At 41.7% G+C, this 23,502-nt stretch overlaps 1 protein-coding gene across 3 annotated transcripts in view; it reads left to right on the top strand.

The window, feature by feature from the left end:
- The window catches only part of GLI3 (GLI family zinc finger 3), a 305,949-nt gene that overhangs the window by 48,396 nt on the left and 234,051 nt on the right, over window positions 1-23,502 (top strand). Inside the window, exon 1 of one of the 3 annotated variants that reach the window (XM_028490212.2) lies at window positions 21,744-21,899. The exons of the other annotated variants lie outside the window; for them this stretch is intronic. Coding sequence (XP_028346013.1) covers window positions 21,893-21,899 — 7 coding nt within the window. The 5' untranslated portion in view covers window positions 21,744-21,892. Of the gene's footprint in view, window positions 1-21,743; window positions 21,900-23,502 lie in introns of those variants that run through there. 3 annotated transcript variants of the gene reach the window in all.

Below are 23,502 nucleotides of genomic sequence, written 5' to 3'. Positions count from 1 at the left end.
GCTCATTGTTTATAAGAACAGCTCCTTAATGGAAAAACAAAAAAGACAAGAGGGTCTGGAGCACGCTCTCTGCTTTCCTGTGCCGGTCTCATTGTTTATTTGATTTATCAAGTCTCCAGTAGTTGCTGTGCTCTGTGACCTTCCTTGAGCTATTTCTCTAGAGTATCCATTTACTTTATTTAGAAACATAATATTTAAAAAAGCTGGAGCTGAGTCAAAAAATCATCACCTATTTGATGTGGCCGGTCCCCCGTCTTTTGAAGCTTTAAACTTGCCCTGAGGCTTACAGTCTCTGCATCAACAATGTTTCTGGGTCCTGGCTTCTGCTCCCAGAGCCAACTGATCGGAACCGTGGTCCTCAAAGAGCTAGGAAGTGGGGCAGCAGCTCTGCCCACCCCTATAGGCCGGCTTACACACACCTAGAGGGCACAGTGCCGGAGAAGTCGGTGCAAAGGTACCAGCTGAAGGTGATGCTTGGATGATGGGGGGAAACCTGGTGGACGAGGTGGCCCTGAAGTGGGACAGGAAGGATGGGCTGGCGTGGTTCTGTGAAGAGATGTCAGGGAATACAGAATTCATATTGGGCAACCCTTTTTTTTTTTTTTTTAATTTTATTGAAGTATAGCTGATTGACAGCCCTTTCCTTTTTTAATACAGCTGTTGAATTCTTCCTGAGCTTTGCTTCTTCAGATTAAACATTCTGAACGTCTGCCACCTTTTTAAGAAGTTTTCTTAAGATAATTTTTCAATTAGTTTTTTTAACATTTGTTCTCCCACCTTCTCCTTGCTCTTTTTTTTTAACTTTTAATGATAAAGGTTCTAACTGTAAAGAAAGTTTGAAGACCAAAGAGTAGATATCAAATATCATTTCATCAGTTGAACACATTAGCTGTTTTAAATTTTAGCGTATTTTCTTATGAGTCTTTACCTGTCTGTTGTTATTAGGTTTTGTGGGTTCTTTTGTACTTTCTTTATCTTTCTTAAAAGGGGCCACTAGAGGTGTCCCTAGAGCTCCATTAGGAAATTGCTTGTGGGAACAAGGAACTGTATGGACACAAGCCTGGAGATGACAAAGACTAGCATCTTAAAGGAGAACTTAATCCCCGTTATTAAAATTTCTTGGCTGGATATTCACTTCTTTTTCCTCTAGAGGAACTTTAGAATCACGTTATTAAATTCTACCTCCCACCAAGGAAAGCACGTCAACAAAAGTAATATTTTCTTTGTAGAATGTGATTGGAATTACATTAAATCTATTTATTATTTGGGGGCTAATTGACATTTTTATAAAGTACAATTTACCTGTTGTGAATTCTGGTGTGTCTCTGTTCAAAAAGGGTCTTCTTGGTGATTGTCAGAAAGTTTTGAATTTTTTTTAACATCTTCATATGGGTTGCATGCATTTCTTGCTCTGTTTATTCTTGACATTTTTGCTTGAGGTAGGAGTGTGCCCTTCAGTCTATTTATTTATTTATTTATTTGACATCCTTAAATTTTTTTAATTGAATGAAAGAGTCTTTAAATTCTGTCGTGCTTTACAATTTTCAAAAGTTTCACAGCCCTTCAGTTTAACTGGGAGGCAGAGGTGAGATGGAGTGGATGTGAGGCCTTTTTATTCACTGGCCCGGGCTCATACTGGCTCTGTCATGTGCTACCGTGTGACTTGGGTAGGATATGGAATCCTTCTGAGTCTCGGCTTTCTCACCTATAAAATGTGAATCATAATGGTGTCTACTTCTTAGGGTTGTAGTGAAAATTCAATGAGGTAATAGATGTTAAGGGCTTAACACCATTTCTGGCAGTTAATACGTATTCAAAAAATATCTATTTCTATTAGCTGGTAATTGCTGGTAAATAGGAAAGCTGTTGACTTCTGGATATTTATTTTCAATTGTATGGCTACACTAAATGTCTTATTTGCTCTAATAGTTTTTCTGTTACATCTTCTTGGCTTTCTAGGTTAGACCATAATACTATGTGCCAATAATAATATTTTTCTTTGCTTTTCAACTGCTGTGTACTTGATTTCTGTTTTATATCACATTGAACTACCTTCAACTTCCTGGATAATAGAGATTAATAGTGATGATAACCATCTTGGCTGTTACTTTAATATTATTACTATTTTTTTTTATCATGCAAAGGATATATCTTTCTTGTTTGGGTTTGGTACTTTTTTTTTTTTAAATCAAGAATGAGCATTGAATTTTATCACATATCTTTTCATCATCTTTTGCTTTTATGTTACATGATTATTCTCCCTTGACCTATTGATGATCTTTATATATTTTCTCTTAATATTTCTTCTTTTTTAAAATTCAATTTATTTAAACTTAAAAAAATAAATTCACCCATTTCTCCCATCCCCTCCACCCTCCGCCTCTGGCAACAACCGATCTGTTCTCTGTATCTATGAGCTTGTTGGTTCTTTTAAATTAATTTTTTCTTAGACTCCACGTATAAGGGAGCTCAAACTGTATTTGACTTTCTCTGTCTGACTTACTTCACTTAGCATAATGTCCTCGAGGTCCAACCATGTTATCGCATATGGCAAGATTTCATACTTTTCATAATTTTTTAAGGCCAAATAATATTCCATTGTATATACGTAACACATCTTCTTTATCCATTCATCTTTCAACGGACACTTAGGTTGTTTCCATATCTTGGCTATTGTAAATAATGCTGCAGTGAATACAGGGGTGCATATATCTTTTTGACTTAGTGTTTTTTGTTTTCTTTGGATAAATACCCAGAAGTGGAATTGCTGGATCATATGGAGTTCTATTTTTAATTTTTTCAAGTAACCTCCATACTGTTTTCCATAGTGGCTGTACCAATTTACGTTCCCACCAGCAGTGTACAAGGGTTTCCTTTTCTTCACATCCTCACCAACACTTGTTATTTTTTTGTCTTTTTGGTAATAGCCATTCTAATAGGCATTGGGTGATATTTCGTTGTGGTTTTGATGCATATTTCCATGATGATTTTTTTTAAAGATTTTTTTGATGTGGACCATTTTTAAAGTCTTTATTGAGTTTGTTACAATATTGCTTCTGTTTTATGTTTTGGTTTTTTGGCCCCAAGGCATGTGGGATCTTAGCTCCCCGACCAGGGATCAAACCAGCACCCCCTGCGTTGGAAGACAAAGTCTTAACCACGGGACCGCCAGGAAAGTCCCTCCCTGATGATTGATGATGTTGAGCATCTTTTCATGAGCCTGTTGGCCATTTGTATGTCTTATTGGGAAAAATGTCTGTTCAGGTGTTCTGCCCACCTTTTAATTGGCTTGTTTGGTTTTTTGCTATTGAGTTGTATGAGTTCTTCATATAGTTTGGATATTAGCCCCTTATCATATAAATAATTTGCAAATATTTTCTCCCATTGAGGATGTTGCCTTTTCATCTTGGTGATGGCTGCCTTTGCTGTGCAAAAGCTTTTTAGTTTGATGCAGTCCTACTTGTTTATTTTTGCTTTTGTAGCTTTTGCTTTTGGAGTTACATTAAAAAATTATCATAAAGATCTGTGTCAAGATGTTCAAGTGTCTAATCCATTTTGAGTTAATTTTTGTGTATGGTGTAAGATGGTCCAGTTTCAGTCCTTTGCATGTGGCTGTCCAGTTTTCCCTGTCATTTATTGAAGAGACTGTCCTTTCTCCATTGTGTATTCTTGGCTCCTTTTGTTGTAAATTAATTGGCCGTGTATGCATAGGTTTATTTCTGGGCTTTCTTTTCTGTTCTGTTGATCTATGTGTCTGTTTTTATGCCAATACCCTACTGTTTTAAACACTATAGCTTTTGAATATAGTTTGTAATCAGGGTGCATGATGCCTCCAGCTTTGTTCTTTTATCCTTAAGATTGCTTTGGCTATTCTGGGTTCTTTATGGTTCCATACAAATGTTAGGATTGTCTGTTTATTTCCGTGAAAAATACCATTGGAATTTTGATAGGAATTGCATCGAATCTGTATATTGCTTTGGGTAGTATGGGCATTTAAAAAATATCAATTCTTCCAATTCATGAGCATAGAATACCTTTCCATTTTTTTGTGTCGTCTTCAATTTCTTTCATTAATGTCTTGTAGTTTTCAATATATTTCATGATATTTCTAAAATCATGTTTCCTGGTATAAAATCTGTTTGATTCTAGACTTCTGATGTGACGATATGCTAATATTGTATTTAGAAAGTTAGTAGTTTTGTCTATAAATAGTTTTAATTCTTAGGTTTTTTTTTTTTTTTTTTGTCCTCAATATTAGATTTTGGCATTTGGATTGCATTAATTTTTGAAATGAATTAGAACTTTTCCCCAAAATGTTTTCATCTAGAAAATTTTTTCTAATGTGAAATCATCTGTCCTTTGGAAGTTCGAATAAACTCACACATAAAACTATTCATTGGAAATAATTTTAAATGACTTTTCAGATTCTTCCATTATTATTAGATCTTTTATATTTTCCATCAATTTTGGTCACTTAGATTTAATCAAGATTCTAAAATTTAATTGCATAGAATTTTCGTAGCTTCATTTTAAAAGGCAGCTCTTCCTTATCTATGTTTATATCTTCCTCTCAAGTTGTGCTTGTATTTTCTATCTTTTAGTCTTATGTAGACTCACCAGAGGTGGTTTAGTTTATTGTGCCCCGTCTCTACAAACAACCTGCTTTGGACTGTATTTATAAATTCTAATAATTTTCAGTTTGATACTTCATAATTTTTACATTACTATCATTTTCACTTATTCCTGCCTTTTTTTCAAATTCTAAAAATTTGGTGTGTGATTCCATATATTGGGTTTTATAATAGTAAGACAGTATTCATGACACCAGTTTTGTTACTGCATAAAATGACTGTTGGTAACATTATTTGCAAATGTAAATATGTATTTTATTTTCCCTATAGATTTGTGAGGCATGAAATTGTGTGTGTGTCTGCACACATGTGTATCACATGGGTATGAATGTTCATTATAGGATATATACCCGAATCTATCAAGATGTAAGATAATATGGTATTATAGCTTTCAAAAAGACTTCAAAGGTAGGTTGATTTTAGACTTTTGGTTCTTACAGTCCAAGAAAGGAAATGGTTCATTCTGTTGTTACCAATAAGCAGGGAGGAAAGCAGGCTCTTGCTATTCTTGGTAATTTACTCCAGGACTCTGTACGACTTTGGTAAGAATATTATCAATTCTGTGTCATCAGGTTTTACTTGCTATTTTTTAACCTATTTCTTCTTCTTTATCCTTCAAAGCCATTGGAGTATGAAGTAGGTGTTCTTTGCTTGACTATATGTATTAGATTATCTCCTATGTTTAATTTTCTCCACCAATCATTTTATCCGTTTTTGGCTGATTGCAGCTTCTCTTGATTGCCTTTTATAAATGGAGAATAGAGGGACTTCCCTGGCAGTCCAGTGGTTAAGACTCTGTGCTCCCAATGGAGGGGATGCGGGTTTGATCCCTGGTCGGGGAAGTAAGATTCTGCATGCCACGCAGCATGGACAAAAGAAAAAAAATTTTTAAAAATGGAGAATAGAAATAAACCTTTACTTTTAGAGAGTTTGATTAACGCTTAGGACAGGAGCTCTGAAATGTTCACTGTTGATTAGATTGTTCACATTAGTGGTTTTATGTCTATTTCTATCTTTTTCTGACAGTTTGACTTTCTGTACCAGCTACATGGCTTGAATGAATGTGTAGGATTTCTGTACATTTCATATTCTCTCTTGGTTGATGATCATTCTGTTTTAAGTTTGTTGTTCCTTCCAGCTATTACACTGGTGGGTTGCACCAAAATTTATTTTATCAATCCTTTATTGTTACTTACAGAGTCAGTTTTTTAGTTTTCTTTTTAGTGTTATAAATAACAGTGCTGTGGTGGTTATCCTTGTAGCTAGTTTTTTGTTCCTAGCTCTGATTATTTGTATAAATTTTTTAAAGTAGAATTGCTGGATCAAAGAATAATCACATTTTGAGGCTTTGATACATATTCAGAAAGCCTAAACCAGCTTACCCTTTCACCCAGCCATGTGTGTATTGATATTTTTAATCTTTCTACAGTGCAACAGATGAAATGATAGAGACCTTTCTAAGTAGTTTTCTCAGGCTGTCGTAACAAATTACCATGAACTATGTGGTTTAAAACAACAGAAGTCTGTCATACACAGTGAAGTCAGAAAGAGAAAAATACTGTATGCCAACACATATATATGGAATCTAAAAAAAAAAAAATGGTACTGATGAACCTAGTGGCAGGGCAATAATAAAAACGTAGACATAGAGAATGACCTTGAGGGCATGGAGGGTGGGGGGAGAAGCTGGGGTGAAGTGAGAGAGTAGCATTGACATAATACACTACCGAATGTAAAATAGATAGCTAGTGGGAAGCAGCTGTATAGCACAGGGAGATCAGCTCGGTGCTTTGTGACCACCTAGAGGGGTGGGATAGGGAGGGTGGGAGGGAGATGCAAGAGGGAGAGTATGTGGGGATATATGTATACATATAGCTGGTTCACTTTGTTATGCAGCGGAAACTAACACAGTACTGTGAAGCAATTATACTCCAGTAAAGATCTGTTAAAAATAAATAAATAAATAATCCAATATGTGTTTATAAAAAAAACCAAAAAGCAAAAACCAGAAACTTATTCTCTGAGTTCTGGAGGCCAGAAGTCTGAAATCAAGGTGTGGACAGGGCCATGCTCCCTCTGAGGGCTCTGGGGAGGAATCTTGCGTTGCTTCTTCCGAATGCTGGTGGGTGCTGGCCGTCCTTGGCTTGTAGACGCATCACTCCAAACAACCTCCATCTTCACGTGATGTTCTTCTACCTCTCTCTCTCTCTCTCTCTCTCTCTCTCTCTCTCTGTCTCTGTGTCTGTGTGACTGCTGGTCTTCTTCTAAAGACACCACTTGGATTTTGGGCCCACCCTAATCCATCATGGCGTCATCTAACATAGCTGATTACATCTGCAGTGACCCTGTTTGCAGATAAGGTCACATTCTGAAGTTCCCCATGGTTGTGAATTTGGGAGGGGACAGTATTCAATCCAGAACAGTTGCCTTTATGTTTTTTTGGTATTCAGTTAAAAGAAAGGAATGGAAATCTGATTAGAAAAGTAAAATCTTACCCAGCAGCCATAGGAATGATTGATTACAGAACAGTTCCCTTTATTTTATGTTGGTATCATCTTCAGGGATAAACTGGATAAGCTTGTTCTTGATGTCTTCTTCCTTATTAATATAGATGTTAAATAGCTATATCCTACATGCCAAACTTCATTATAATATTTTAAAAAATAAAATATATTGTGTGTTTACTTCGGAGGCAAATAGCTTTCCTTATAGTTTTATTGCTAACCTTTAATGCTACTTAGTCATTTTTATTCTAGACAGCCCAAAACATTTAAAAGCTGTCTTTAGGGCAGGGGTCCCTGACCCCTGGGCCGTGGACCGCTATCGGTGTGCAGACTGTTAGGAACAGGGCGGCACAGCAGGAGGTGAGTGGAGGGCGAGTGAAGCTTCATCTGCCTCTCCCCATCGCTCGCATTACTGATTGAACCATTCCCCCCTCCAGCGCCCCCCCCCCGCCCCCGCCGTCCATGGAAAAATTGTCTTCCGGGAAACCGGTCCCTGGTGCCAAAAAGATTGGGGACCGCTGCTTTAGGGAATTCCCCGGCGGTCCAGTGGTTAAGATTTGGCACGGCACTGCCGTGGGTCTGGGTTCAGTCCCTGGTGGGGAAACTAAGATCCCACAAGCCACAAGGCTTGGCCGTAAATAAAAAATAAATACATAAAAGCTCTCTTTATCTATCCTTTTACTTAATCCTAAACTACAGAACTCATGGAAGGGAGATGTAGTGGATCTTAAAAGCTGATACGATGTAGAGCCAGAAGTCAAGTCTGTTTGAACTAACTGCAAATTCAGGTGTTTACATCTAGGATAAGTTATTTTTTTATTGAAGTATAGTTGCTGTACAATATTTTATAAGTTACAGGTATGCAGTATAGTGATTCACAATGTTTAAGGTCCATTTATAGTTATTAAAAATATTGGCTGTATTTCCCCTGTTGTATAATGTATCCTTATAGCTTATTTCATACCTAATAGTTTGTACCTCTTTGTAGGATATGTTATTTTTAGCGATGGTGTTGTCTAGGCTCACTAAGCCACCTAGATTCATTTGTTGTGAATGCCGTGGGCCTTCCAGTGGCTACACAGGATGGAGGACCATGCTCCGTAGCATGGTCATGTGGACGGGCCAGAGGTGGGGTCCCCGAGTCGGGTGGGCCTCTTCCCACTGCAGTTTTCTCTGTGTGGTCATGTGGTTTCCCAGCTTTCTCTCTTCTGGGCCTTCTTTTCGCATGTGGCATTCATTGCCTTAAAAATGGCAGAGGATATTTAAAGTTCCCTTTTCCAGTAAAGTCAAGAGCTTCCTTGTCTTTTCTGTAAATCTGCGCTGCCGTGCTGGTCCCGGGGGGTGCTGACCGAAATGGAGAGGGCAGGTTTTACGAAATTCAAACTTTGGGTGAAATAGAATACGTAGAAATTCTGTTATAATACCGTGCAACGGATATTATGGTTGAGAGGTTTTAACAGTGCTATGGAGAGACAGAGGAGCAAGGAATCAGTTATTTCCTTGAAGGGGGTCTTCAGGGGAAGCTGATGAGAGGAGATAGGTCTGACTGTTTTTTTTTGTTTGTTTCAAATTCTGGCTTCTGCTGTATCAAACAGTGGTTTGTAAGGATGCTACTTGGTTCTGTTGTGCCGAGTCCCATTTTAAGGCGGAATTTCATACCCGGGATCGCTGATGACCTGCTTAGGCTTGTATGATCATTTGCTTAATGTATGGTGACAGTGAGGCTAAACTCTCAGTCTCTGCTCCCATCAGGCCCCGTCTATGCTTGTCACCAGCCAGCTATCTTGAAATCTCTGCTGTTGTCACTTATATGCGGAATCTAAAAAAAAATGATACAAAAGAGCCAGGCACTGGTGCATCCTGACAGCAGGGACAGGTCAGGACCCTAGGGTCTGCGAGGCTGTGTCTGTATAGACGGTCAACCAAGAAAGCAAGTCCTGAATACTGCTGCCGGGGTGTTCTGTGTTTTGTTTTATAATCACGGTTCTTCGTCCTTGACTAGGAGTATAGTCCCCGGAGAGGAGGACTGTTGCAAGCTGGAGAGGACCGCTGGTGGGGCTAGAGGGTCATGCACGTGTGCCCTGGAGCAGCACATCTGTACAGCATCGGATTGCGCAAGGCAAGCTGAAGCACATCTGGGCGCTTCCAAATTGCACGCAGAAAGCATTTGGATATTTGTACTTCCTCAGCGCTGCAGACAGAAGCTAAAGCTCCTCTGTAGCATCTGAGAACTGCACCCAAAACATCCCTGAGCATCTTGCCATCGTTATTAAAAAAATATGGCTTGGAGTGTGGGATCCAAACTGCCACTTGAAAGGCTTCCGAGCATATTTTTGAATCCTCTCGGAATGGATGCTGGAAAAGGAAGCAGGGGAGCATGAAGGAGTGATGGGGAATAAGAAAGCAGCCGGGGTTTGGGGGGTAAGCCGCTTTTTAGATGACTTCCCGTGAGTCTGAGAAAACAATACGTGGCCGAGTTACAGGAAGGATACCACTTGTAGATTTTTTCCTTTTTTTTTTTTTCACCTTTTCCTTGAAATATAATTGCCAGGTAACGTGATATTAGTTTCAGGTGTACAACATAATGGTTCAATATATGTACATACTGCAAAGTGATCACCACAGTAAGTCTAGTTAACATCCATCACCACATACAGTTACATATTTTTTTCTTGTGATGGGAACTTTTAAGATCTACTCTCCCAGCAACTTTCAAATATGCAGCACAGAACTATTAACTATAGTCACTATGCTGTACATGCAAGGTTAAATTTTTCAACAGCTTTATTGAGATAACTCACACACACATACCGTCCACCCATTTGAAGTTCGCAATTCAATGGCTTTTGGTATATATTCCAAGAAATGTGCAACCATCATCACAGTCCCTTCTAAAACATTTTTATCGCCTCAAATGTAAATAAATCCTGAACCCTTTAGCTATCACTCTCCTCCCCCCGTCCCTCCCACAGCCCTAAACACCACTGATCTGTTTTCTGACTCTAAATTTGCCGATTCTGGCCATTTCAGTAAGTGTGGATTCCGACGGCCCCGGGAAAATGTGGTCTGAAATGTCTACAGGAAGAGCATGACCACAGCAAAGTGGGCCCTGAATCCTGGGCACCATAGTTATAAAAAGCCGCCGGTCCGGGCAGAAGAAGGGACCCAGCAGCATAGGGCAGAAGATGCCAGGTGTGCGGACCTTCCCGGCCTGCGTACCTGCATGCCTGGGCAGATGGGGGCCAGCGTCCACCTTAACGGCGAAGTTTGTGTTGCAGGTTACGTGGCCTGGGAAGCAGCCTCTGCGATGGAGTCTTGCCTGCAGGCTGTTTATTACACAGTGTGCCTGAGATGGTCCCTGTGGAAGGGGTGGGGGAGGAGCAGAGCGGAGGCAAGGAGAGGTGGAGATGCAGTTCAGGCCCAGCCCCAGCTCTGGCCAACCCCACAGGGAGTTCAGCAACTGGAGTGGACCGTAAGAGGTGTCCCGAGTTGGGCTGAGATGGCCAGACCTTCATACTCTCGCATCGGTGAGTTATCAGGTGAGGGCTGCTCCAGGAACAAGGGCGACCTGGAACAAGACGGCTCTTGCCGCTCCGGCAACCCTGCACGGGCTGAGCTGAAGGGTGTTGGCTGACACCAGCTGGGTCGTTCATGGAGGGGGGATCTGGGTTGGGTATTTTGGTGTCCACCACTATATACGTTGTGGCTATGTTCCTTCGTTCGTTAGCTTGCTCGTTCATTCATTCCGGAAAGCAGTCCATCAGCCACCATGTTCACTGCCCACTGACGGAAACCAGGCGCCGTCCTGAGTCCACCGAACTCAACAGCGAGGACCAGGCCTGCCTTCTAGTCGAGAGACAGTCTGTGCCCAGGGAACGTGAGGGTACCAGTTGGACCGAGTGCTCTGATGATCAGGAAAAGGCTGAGATGGTGAGGGACTGAGGGGCCATGAACACCAGAAGGCACAGCCATGGGGGAGCTGTGGAGAAGAGCGCTGCAGGCCGGGGGGATGGCGTTTTCATTTCTCTGTCTAAAACGGTGCTATGTCCAACTTGGTAGTCACTAACTATGTTTGGCCATTCATGAGTGAAGAGCCTCAGACAGAGAAAGACAAATATCCGATGCTGTCGCTCACATGTGGAATCTAAAAAAATGGTACAAATGAACTTATTTACGAAACAGAAACAGACTCACAGACTTCGAAAACAAATTTAGGTCTACCAGAGCGGAAAGGTGGGCGGGAAGAATGAATTAGGAGTTTGGGGCTGACAGATGCACACTACCGTATATAAAGTAAATAACCAACAAGGACCTACTGTATGGCACAGGGAACTCTACTCAGTATTCTGTAATAACCTATAAGGGAAAAGAATCAGAGAGAAAACCGATATATGTATATGTATCGCCGAACCACTGTGCTGTACACCTGAAGCTAACAGCATTGTAAGTCACCTATACTCCAATATAAAATAAAAATTAAAAAAATTTAAATAAATTAAAATGGAATCAAATTATATATTCAGTTCCTCAGTCACACTAGTCATATTTGAAGTGCTCAATAGCCACGTGGCTACCGTATTGGACAGAGCAGACATGGAACATTTCCATCATCATAGAAGGTTCTCCTAGACAGCGCTGCTCTAAACCTTAGGATCTAAGATTGACTTGGAACCTTGGGGGCCACATTGTAAACGGTGGTGCTCAGGAGAGTCAGAATTTTTGCAGAGAAACTTCTAGATGGGCTTAAACATGAAAAAACAATGCTACCCCATCTAAAGGAGGAGATACAGGGATATATGTATATGTACAGCTGATTCACTTTGTTATACAGCAGAAACTAACCCACCACTGTAAAGCAATTATACTCCAATAAAGATGTTAAAAAATAAAATAAAATAAAATGAAAGGACCACTCTGAAGTTCCACCATCCGAAGGCGATAGTCTTATTTTTCTGGCCCGGTTAATAGATGGAACCATCAGTTTCTGGAAAGTTGGGTGTGTGGCTGAGCTCTCCAGCTTGTTAGTGCTTGATTTTGTTTATTAGGACATATAGGACCTTTTCCCTTTTTGTAAGTATTTCAATAGTACATTCCAACCCAGGCCATTAACTGTCCGGAAAATGGGTATAATAATTGCAGAGGGATATAGTGTAGGCTCATGGAAGTTTTTAATTACGTTTTGAAATTACAGGTGAAAGATGTTTATATAGTTATCCTAAGAGATCTATATAAACTAGAAATAGCCTTTGGACGTTTTACTTGGGATGTAAATCATGTCAGCCATTATGATCTGAATTGCATTTGGAGCTTCCTTTTGTTAGGTAGTAATAATTTTAGCGCAGGTAAGAAGTTATGATACCCTAACATTATCTTTAGAGGATGCCTGTCTTCTAGATTATAGGAGTCTTCAAGCTACAATCCGAGGGTTCAATCCAGCCCACTGCCTCTTTGTGTAAATAGAAATTTTTTGGAACACAGCCATGCCCATTTGTTTGGGCATGCTGTAGCTTTTTTATTGCAAAATCACATAGTTGTAGCAAAATGATGTGGAAAACTGAAAATATTTACTTTCTGGCCTTTACAGAAAAAGTTTCAGCCCCTGGTCCAGATAATGGGCAAGTGTTTCGAGTACCTTTGCAGTTTGGAAACATCTGTGCAGGCCCAGGTTTGTAAGTCTTTTAAGAGTATAGTCCTGAATTTCTTGATGCTTCTAAAATCTTTTACGGCTATATACTTTTGAGCTGTGATTCTGCCGTATAATTCTGAGCTGAGATTGTCTCAGACTGTTTCTTACGACTTATACCAGACATCCCTAAATTCCAAGGGAAACTGGATACTGAGGAAGCCATCGAGTTTATAAAAAGGATACAGGTCTTACTTCCTTTTAAGCATCAGTGATATACCTCAGCCCTTGGCAATATCAGTTATGTGTTATCTTTAAGTGAACTAAATAGTATCAGGTCCGTGTAAAATATTGAGTCTTTAAGTATGTAAGCTTATCTTTTCAACATTTTTGGTAATGTTTGCAGTTTAAGATGACCATTCCTGAGAAATAAGCATGCTGTTAAAAATGAAATAACATTTTTCCACTCACTCGCCTTAATTTTTATTTAGTAGACCGTATAAAGGGTAATCACACATAAAATGTCACTTCCTGGGAGCATCCTCCCCCAGTTCTTTTACTTTCCCATTCTTTCTGGAAGACAGTTTGATGTCTCCTACTCATCACTCCAATAACTCTTTCTTCTGCCTCATTCCTCAGCTGGTGATGTTACTTTTCTCCTTTTACTGATTGAAGCCAGCCTCCTGCAGCCATGTCTGCTCAGCTCCTAGCATCGGTGCCCTCACCGTCCGCTGCCCCTGTTCTCACAGGTGATATCTAATGCCAGTTCCTCCAAATGTCCCATCTCTCCCACCTTCTCTGGGCCATCACTGCCACCACCATCCCCTCTCTCTTCTATGTCAGCTATTTTGTTTTTCTGCTGGATCGCTCCTATCAGGACATAAACATCCATCCTCTTAAAAGAAACAAACGAGAGATATGGGAACATGTGTATATGTATAACTGATTCACTTTGTTATAAAGCAGAAACTAACACACCATGAAGAGCCTCAGACAGAGAAAGACAAATATCCGATGCTGTCGCTCACATGTGGAATCTAAAAAAATGGTACAAATGAACTTATTTACGAAACAGAAACAGACTCACAGACTTCGAAAACAAATTTAGGTCTACCAGAGCGGAAAGGTGGGCGGGAAGAATGAATTAGGAGTTTGGGGCTGACAGATGCACACTACCGTATATAAAGTAAATAACCAACAAGGACCTACTGTATGGCACAGGGAACTCTACTCAGTATTCTGTAATAACCTATAAGGGAAAAGAATCAGAGAGAAAACCGATATATGTATATGTATCGCCGAACCACTGTGCTGTACACCTGAAGCTAACAGCATTGTAAGTCACCTATACTCCAATATAAAATAAAAATTAAAAAAATTTAAATAAATTAAAATGGAATCAAATTATATATTCAGTTCCTCAGTCACACTAGTCATATTTGAAGTGCTCAATAGCCACGTGGCTACCGTATTGGACAGAGCAGACATGGAACATTTCCATCATCATAGAAGGTTCTCCTAGACAGCGCTGCTCTAAACCTTAGGATCTAAGATTGACTTGGAACCTTGGGGGCCACATTGTAAACGGTGGTGCTCAGGAGAGTCAGAATTTTTGCAGAGAAACTTCTAGATGGGCTTAAACATGAAAAAACAATGCTACCCCATCTAAAGGAGGAGATACAGGGATATATGTATATGTACAGCTGATTCACTTTGTTATACAGCAGAAACTAACCCACCACTGTAAAGCAATTATACTCCAATAAAGATGTTAAAAAATAAAATAAAATAAAATGAAAGGACCACTCTGAAGTTCCACCATCCGAAGGCGATAGTCTTATTTTTCTGGCCCGGTTAATAGATGGAACCATCAGTTTCTGGAAAGTTGGGTGTGTGGCTGAGCTCTCCAGCTTGTTAGTGCTTGATTTTGTTTATTAGGACATATAGGACCTTTTCCCTTTTTGTAAGTATTTCAATAGTACATTCCAACCCAGGCCATTAACTGTCCGGAAAATGGGTATAATAATTGCAGAGGGATATAGTGTAGGCTCATGGAAGTTTTTAATTACGTTTTGAAATTACAGGTGAAAGATGTTTATATAGTTATCCTAAGAGATCTATATAAACTAGAAATAGCCTTTGGACGTTTTACTTGGGATGTAAATCATGTCAGCCATTATGATCTGAATTGCATTTGGAGCTTCCTTTTGTTAGGTAGTAATAATTTTAGCGCAGGTAAGAAGTTATGATACCCTAACATTATCTTTAGAGGATGCCTGTCTTCTAGATTATAGGAGTCTTCAAGCTACAATCCGAGGGTTCAATCCAGCCCACTGCCTCTTTGTGTAAATAGAAATTTTTTGGAACACAGCCATGCCCATTTGTTTGGGCATGCTGTAGCTTTTTTATTGCAAAATCACATAGTTGTAGCAAAATGATGTGGAAAACTGAAAATATTTACTTTCTGGCCTTTACAGAAAAAGTTTCAGCCCCTGGTCCAGATAATGGGCAAGTGTTTCGAGTACCTTTGCAGTTTGGAAACATCTGTGCAGGCCCAGGTTTGTAAGTCTTTTAAGAGTATAGTCCTGAATTTCTTGATGCTTCTAAAATCTTTTACGGCTATATACTTTTGAGCTGTGATTCTGCCGTATAATTCTGAGCTGAGATTGTCTCAGACTGTTTCTTACGACTTATACCAGACATCCCTAAATTCCAAGGGAAACTGGATACTGAGGAAGCCATCGAGTTTATAAAAAGGATACAGGTCTTACTTCCTTTTAAGCATCAGTGATATACCTCAGCCCTTGGCAATATCAGTTATGTGTTATCTTTAAGTGAACTAAATAGTATCAGGTCCGTGTAAAATATTGAGTCTTTAAGTATGTAAGCTTATCTTTTCAACATTTTTGGTAATGTTTGCAGTTTAAGATGACCATTCCTGAGAAATAAGCATGCTGTTAAAAATGAAATAACATTTTTCCACTCACTCGCCTTAATTTTTATTTAGTAGACCGTATAAAGGGTAATCACACATAAAATGTCACTTCCTGGGAGCATCCTCCCCCAGTTCTTTTACTTTCCCATTCTTTCTGGAAGACAGTTTGATGTCTCCTACTCATCACTCCAATAACTCTTTCTTCTGCCTCATTCCTCAGCTGGTGATGTTACTTTTCTCCTTTTACTGATTGAAGCCAGCCTCCTGCAGCCATGTCTGCTCAGCTCCTAGCATCGGTGCCCTCACCGTCCGCTGCCCCTGTTCTCACAGGTGATATCTAATGCCAGTTCCTCCAAATGTCCCATCTCTCCCACCTTCTCTGGGCCATCACTGCCACCACCATCCCCTCTCTCTTCTATGTCAGCTATTTTGTTTTTCTGCTGGATCGCTCCTATCAGGACATAAACATCCATCCTCTTAAAAGAAACAAACGAGAGATATGGGAACATGTGTATATGTATAACTGATTCACTTTGTTATAAAGCAGAAACTAACACACCACTGTAAAACAGTTATACTCCAATAAAGATGTTAAAATAAATAAATAAATAAATAAAATAAAAAATAAATAAAAGGAACAAACAACACTCCTCTATCCCCATCACTGCCACCACCATCCCCTCTCTCTTCTATGTCAGCTATTTTGTTTTTCTGCTGGATCGCTCCTATCAGTACATAAACGTCCATCCTCTTAAACAAACAAGAGATATGGGAACATGTGTATATGTATAACTGATTCACTTTGTTATAAAGCAGAAACTAACACACCATTGTAAAACAGTTACACTCCAATAAAGATGTTAAAATAAATAAATAAAATAAAAAATAAATAAAAGAAACAAGCAACACTCCTCTATCCCCATCACTGCCACCAACTGCCACCCCGGGTTTTTGCAGCACATTTTCAGAGAGTTGTTTATGTTCACTGTCCGTGGCTCCTCTTCAGCCATCCCTTTTACACCTGCTCTGGCTTTTCCCCTGACCTCTCGCTCTGTGGAAGCTGCTCTGTCAGGTTGATCAGTGACCCCACATTGCTAAATCCAGTGGGCGGTTTTCAGTCTCCATCATCTTGGCTGGTCAGCAGCGTTTGACCCAGCTCTTCACTCCCTCCTCCTCCGTGTTCCTTCTTTTCCTTGGTATCCAGCTCATCTCTCCACCTGCTTTCTGCTTTCTGTCCCCTGCTGGTCCATCTCCTTTGGTGGCTTCTTCTCTTTTCTCCAAACTTTTAATGATGGGGGCCCCAGAGTTCAGTCCCCGGTCCTCTTCTCTCTCTCACTTATCCCTTCAGTGAAAGCAAGCAGCCTTAGGCATTGACATGACATCGGTTTCTTGATTTATTCTTAGCTCCCAGATTTGTTCTTTGAGTCCAGACTTCTCTCCCAAAAAGCCCAGACTCATATATTCAACTGTGTTTTAGACATTTCTGTTACAATATCTAATAGACACCTTTAACATGACATTGATGAACTGAGCTGATTTCCAGCCCCCTCCGACCTGCTGGGCCCCCCATTTCCTATCTCCTGTTGATGGCAAGGCCATCCTTCTGTTGTTTAGGCCCAAATGTTGGAACCACGTTCTGTCTCTCTCTCTCTCTGTCTCTTTCACACACACACACACACACACACACACACACACACACACACACACACACACACACACCCCAAGTCCAGCTTGTTGGGAAATTCCGGCTGCTCCACCTTCATGAACCACCTGTTCCCTGCTGTCCACCTTCCTGGGAGCCACCTTCAGCTCCTTCCTGGATGACATCAACAGCCCCTGGCCTCGTGCTCCCATCTTTGCCTGCCTGCCATCTCTCATCAACACTGCGTCAGAGTGAGCCTTTAAAAACATAAATTGGATTACATCACTCTTCTGTCCAAAGTTCACTAAGCGGGTCACCATTTCACTTGGAGCCAAAGTCCTCACAAAGGCCTCCCAGACCCTGCGTGCTCTGCCTCTCTGCCCACACTCTCCCCATCACTCTCTCTGCTCCATCCACACTGGCCTCCCTCTGGGCTGTTTCCTAAACACACAGGGAAGCTCGTGCTCGGGGCCTCTTGATCTCGCTGTTCCTTTCTCTTCCATATCTATTCTGCTTCCATGCCAGTTTTCCAGGGAGGTCCACCAGGATTGCCTTACTTCCTTCTCCCGCCTCCTACCCGACTCCCATCACCTGATTTTGCTTGTATCACTCTACAGTAAGCCCCCTACATACGAACCTTCCAAGTTGCGAACTTTCAAAGATGCAAACGTGCGTTCGCACGTCCAATCACGTAAGTTAGTTCCCGTGTCTGACGTACATTGTCACGTGCGTGCATCCTCTACAAGTGGTTGTGCTTTTGTGTACTTTACTGTACAGTACTGTATAGAGTACAGTAGTACAGGATCTTTATTTCAAGCCCAGGATGTCTGGAAGCAAGTGAAAAAGCAGCGGTGATGTAGCTGGTGCTGCAAAGAAGCGCCAGGAATTGGAGGCCCAAAGAAAGGACGGAGCCAAGAGGAAGAAGTAACTGAAGAACTGAACAGATTCACGTCACAGGAAATAGCAAGGGGATTTTCTTTATTTGAGGAGGCACTGTTAGTTTCTGAGGCACAGGACCCGAACGTACAACGGTACACGATGCTTACAGCAGCCGTTCAGAATGCAACCCAGTGCTACCGTGTCGTCTATGACGAGAAAAATAGAGCTACTACCCAGACGTCACTGGATCGTTTTTTTCAAGAGGGTAGATAGAATTAAATCCAGCAAGGAACCAGAACCTGTTCAATCAATGTCAAGTGTGAGTGAAATTGCAGCTTGCCCTCCTTCTCCTATTGCTGACGATCCTTCAGCTCTACCATCTCCCCCCTCCTCCCCCTCCTCCAGCCAGTAACTCTTCTTGCCTGTTCACTCGATGCCAGCCCCTGGATGCCAGCCGTTGTACTGTGCTACTGTACTTTTCAAGGTACTGCACTGTCAGATTAAAAATGTTTATTTTTTGTTTGTTTTTTTATGCATTATTTGTGTGAAAAGTATTATAAACCTATTACAGTACAGTACTATATAGGCGATTGCGTTAGTTGGGTACCTAGGCTAATTTGGTTGGACTTACAAACAAATTGGACTCAGAACCTGCTCTTGGAACGGAACTCGTTCGTATGTAGGGGACTTACTGTACTTTTTATTTTTCCATATTTCTTGCTACCTCTAATATGCTGCCTGTTTCCACTAGTGAACTCTGAGCCCCCAGTGAGGGCGTTCTATCTATTTTGTTGACGGATAAAGCCCAAGGGCCTGGGACGGGGTCTCGTTACTAGATTCTGGTACATAGTAGGAGCTTAATGCAGATGTGTTGAATGAATGAATGAGGAGGCCTTGGTTCAATCTGATGGAGCCCTTCTGTGTGCTCCTCCCGAAAGAGCTCTCCTTTTTTCTTGAGAGGGGGTGATCAATTCCTTGGTGATCAAAGGCACAATCTTTTTGTTTTATTGTGTTCTACCTTAGGTGGTAAGAACAGGCAATCTTTTCGAAGGCGTACATTCCAGTGTGATCAGGACCATGGCCTCTGCAGTGCCGGTAGTGGCCAAAGGGACGTTCACGTGTGACTGTGGATGTCAGCTCCTGCAGCTTGGTGGCCTGCAATCTGCTCTCACGATAGGACCAACTGACTACTTACCGCAAACTGGGGCCCCAGCGGAAGCTATGTGCCTGAAACTTGAGCTAATGTTTAAAACTTTGTGCTTTGGGTGACGCACAGTTTTGTCCCGTCTTTCCCCGGAACTTTTTGTTTCAAAGCAGAGAAGTGGTGTGGGTGACCTCTGGCCCCCTGTGACATTTGCCTGCTATCATTAGCAAGCATCCTCTCAGCTGGGACCCGGCTGGGTCCTCCTTGTCCTTGGGCCCAGGAGACAGCGCATCTGCTCTCTCCACTTGATTTCTCAATTGGGCAGCACCTGAAATCTGTTTTAGCTCTCATTTGATTATGTGTCTCATTCAGTTAGTAGATAGACTTTGAGCCCCTGAAGGCAGAGCTATGTGGTATCTGTCTTGGGACGCTGACCTCTGGCCCAGTCTCACCCACGTCAGGGTTTAATGAATAATGTTCATGGGATTGTGAGTGATATTGCCTGAAGCACAGCCTCATCAGAAGTTCCGCATGAGGCAGATGGAAACCGTTCTGGAGGTGGATGGTGGTGATGGTTGTACCACAATATGAATGTACTTAATACCACTGAACTGTACACTTAAAAATGGTTAGGATAGGGACTTCCCTGGTGGTCCAGTGGTTAAGACTTTGCCTTCCAGTGCAGGGGGTGCCAATTCGATCCCTGGTCGGAGAACTAATATCCCACATGCCTCGTGGCCAAAAAACCAAAACATAAAATAGAAGCAATATTGTAACAAATTCAATAAAGACTTTAAAAATGGTCCATATCAAAAAAAAAAAAAGGGTTAGGATAGTAACCTTTTGTGTGTTTGACCACAATACAAAAAATTGGGGGAAAAATTATGCATGAGGCATCCCATCAGCATATGATACTGTTGTATTGTCTTACTGGACAAGCCGAGAGAGCAGGAGGCTTGGAGAATTTCTACTGAGGGGCATGGAATTGTTGGCATCAGTTTTGCGCTATTAAAAATACCCCTTTGGGGCTTCCCTGGTGGCGCAGTGGTTGAGAGTCCACCTGCCGATGCAGGGGACGCGGGTTCGTGCCCCGGTCCGGGAGGATCCCACATGCCGCGGAGCGGCTGGGCCCGTGAGCCGTGGCCGCTGAGCCTGCGCGTCCGGAGCCTGTGCTCCGCAACGGGAGAGGCCACGACAGTGAGAGGCCCGCGTACCGCAAAAAAAAAAAACAAACCCTTTCTTGTCTCTGCTGATTCATCTATGTTTTATAATTTGGTTCACTCTACAGTTTGTCTTTGGTTTCTGTATCTCTTTGATAAACTGCTTATTCATGATCATCCTTCCATCGAATTGAACATTTAAAATTTCTACATTATAAAGCCACAGACAAGTAGGAGTGGAGATCATGGATCAAAGGCTTGGGTCGTGGGGTCAGACTGGGTTCTTATCCCAGCGCTGCCGTTTACTACATGTGTTCTTGGACTTTTTGCACCTCGGGAAGGTCCCAGGAGGAAGGACCAAGCCTGTCTCATCGGCTGTCCCCGTGTGCCATGTTTTGAATATGGATGTATACTAGATAAAATTATTCTACTAATATTAATTTTTTGGTATAATAATGGTATTGTAGTTCTATAGGAGAATATCCTTATTCTTAAAAGACATGTGCTGAAATACTCGGAGTGGGGAAGAGAACAACCACCTGTTTTTTTCCCTCCATTCTCTACAGTTGTTTAAAGAATAAAGTCCAAAGTCAAACGTGGTCTCGTTAACCTAGAAATACTTCTGCCTTACCTAGAAATACTCCTTACGATTTTTATAAACAAACGGGTTTTGATTCTAAATGCAGTTTTAAGTATTGTTTTCAATTTAAATGAAAGTCATTTGAATTTCAAGCATCCCAGGACAGTGCCTTCATTTGACCACGATGGTTGCAAGTATCCTAGAGAATTCACAAGTCAAGCAACTCTTTCATGTAAATGTGCATATTTTTTCAGTCTAGAGCAGGCCGATATGACATTTGATACAGAAATAAAAAGTTGCCAAACTTATTTTGGTATTCTGACTTGAGCTCAAGAAATGAAAAGGGGAGAGTAGAATAAATATATTTTATTAAAAAAACAAGCCCCCAGTGGGAGCTCAGCACGTTCGTGAACTGGACAGGAGTCAGTGAATAAACAAACAGGGGCGTCTCCTTACTGTAGTGTGTGATTTCTGTCCAATAGCTTGGCGGATGCCTCGCGATTGCAGGAAAGGTTTCACAAGTGCCGAGGGGAGAGGGCAGAGCCTCTGTGTTCTTCCTGGTCCCCGGGCCTGGCCTGCTTCCTCAGCCCACTCTGGGCAGTGGAGCCTCGGAGCTGGGCAGCTAGAGGATGCGATGATCAATAATCCACCTTCAACCGAAGTCCAGAGCAGGCAGCACAACTAGCTGAAGACTCAGGAGGTAGCTCCTTGGAGGAATTCCTCACTGAACTAAGTTTTGGACCTTTTATTTTGCTCAAGAGCCTAGGGCTAGAGAAGCAGGTTGTCTGAGACACATGAAAGGTGAGGAGCCGGCGGGGAGTCTATTTGCATGACCGATGGGCTTGTGCTGCCTTGGGCATCTGTATGCATGAATTCCTGTCTTATTCTTTTTTTCCCACTGACTGTGGGGTTTGGGGGGCCAAGTGGGGCCAAGCATCTGGGGAGAGAGATTCAGAAAGAGAAGAGAAAGTCACATATGTGTGTTTGTCAGGGGGAGTGGCGGGGGTGGGGTGGAAAGATACTTTCAGGATTCTTGGCCCCAAGGACTGCTTTTGATCCTGGATGGGGGCAGAGGAGAAAGATTAGAAAACTGAGCCGACAGATCTGTTTTCATGAGGGATTTTGTGTGATCTATGGGCCTAAACAGGATTTGTTAGGACCTCGGGGCAAAGGAGCGCACACGGCGGTGGAAGGGACGTTCTCTGCGCCTCTGCTTGGAAGCCAGCTCCCTTCTGGCACCTTGGTGAATCTTTGCACCCACTTTGGGGTCAACACCAGCTGCTGTGGGCTTTGAGTAAATGTTAAATGCAGTTGAAGTAGGATTTCGGTCAGGCTGCCCGGGGCATCTGTGTGCTTGTTGGTCACGACGCCTGATTTGATAATCTGGCTGGCCAGCCTGTGTGGCCATCCTTCTCCATCATTCTGTCTGTGACTTGAGCTCGGTCGACAAGTTCAGACCTGCTGCAGTAAGAAGAAGTTTCTGGGGCTTGTACTATCCAGGGCTGAGCGTGTGTGCTCTGGGATTCGACAGACCCAGGTTTCATCTGATGGCTGTGTGACCTTGAGGAACTTTCTTTCCCTCTCTGAGTTTTGGTTTTCTCATTGGAAAATGGGAATAATGAGATTGTGGTGAGGATTTAAGGAAATCAGAGCTCTGAAGTGTCTGTGCAGCCTGACATTCAATAGCTAGTGGTATTGCTGTTCGTACTGTTATCCATCTTAGTGTATGAGTTGGAACCCACTCACTCGTATAGAAAGGTTTCTGCTTTTCTATACAAGCTGGTAGCACTTAACTCATTTCCTGCCCACAGGTGTATAAGGGAGGCTGCTATCACTTCCATTTTTCAAAATGAAGCAACAGAGGCCCAAAGCGGTGGAATTTGTTTCCTCAGCTCACAGAGCTGGACTGAGTTGCGGCAGGCGAACATTTTGGGGGAACTGGTCCAGAGCACTTTGTTCTGCCAGTGTCGCGGGCACACGGCAGCACTTAAAAACATGTGTATCACTCCGTTGGTCACAGACACACAGGTGGATGGAACATCACATAGGTGGTGTGGTGGTGTGTTTTTTTTTTTAATTGAAGTATACTTGATTTACAGTGTTGTGTTAATTTCAGGTGTACAGCAAAGTGAATCAGCTATACATCTCTCTCTCTCTCTCTATATATATATATATATTCTTTCTTAGATTCGTTCCCATTATAGGTTATTACACAATATTGAGTAGAGTTCCCTGTGCTATACAGTAGGTCCTTGTTGTTTATCTATTTTATACATAGTAGTGAGTATATGCTAATCCTAAACTCCTAATTTATTCCTTCTCCCACCCTTTCCGCTTCGGTAACCATGAGTTTGTTTTCTACGTCTGTGAGTCTATTTCTGTTTTGTGTATAAGTTCATTTGTA

This window comes from Physeter macrocephalus, chromosome 5 (assembly GCF_002837175.3).
Source record: "Physeter macrocephalus isolate SW-GA chromosome 5, ASM283717v5, whole genome shotgun sequence".
In the NCBI taxonomy this organism is placed as follows: Eukaryota; Metazoa; Chordata; class Mammalia; order Artiodactyla; family Physeteridae; genus Physeter; species Physeter macrocephalus.
Note: the sequence above shows the minus strand (reverse complement) of the source record. Positions and strands in the feature narration are given on the sequence as shown.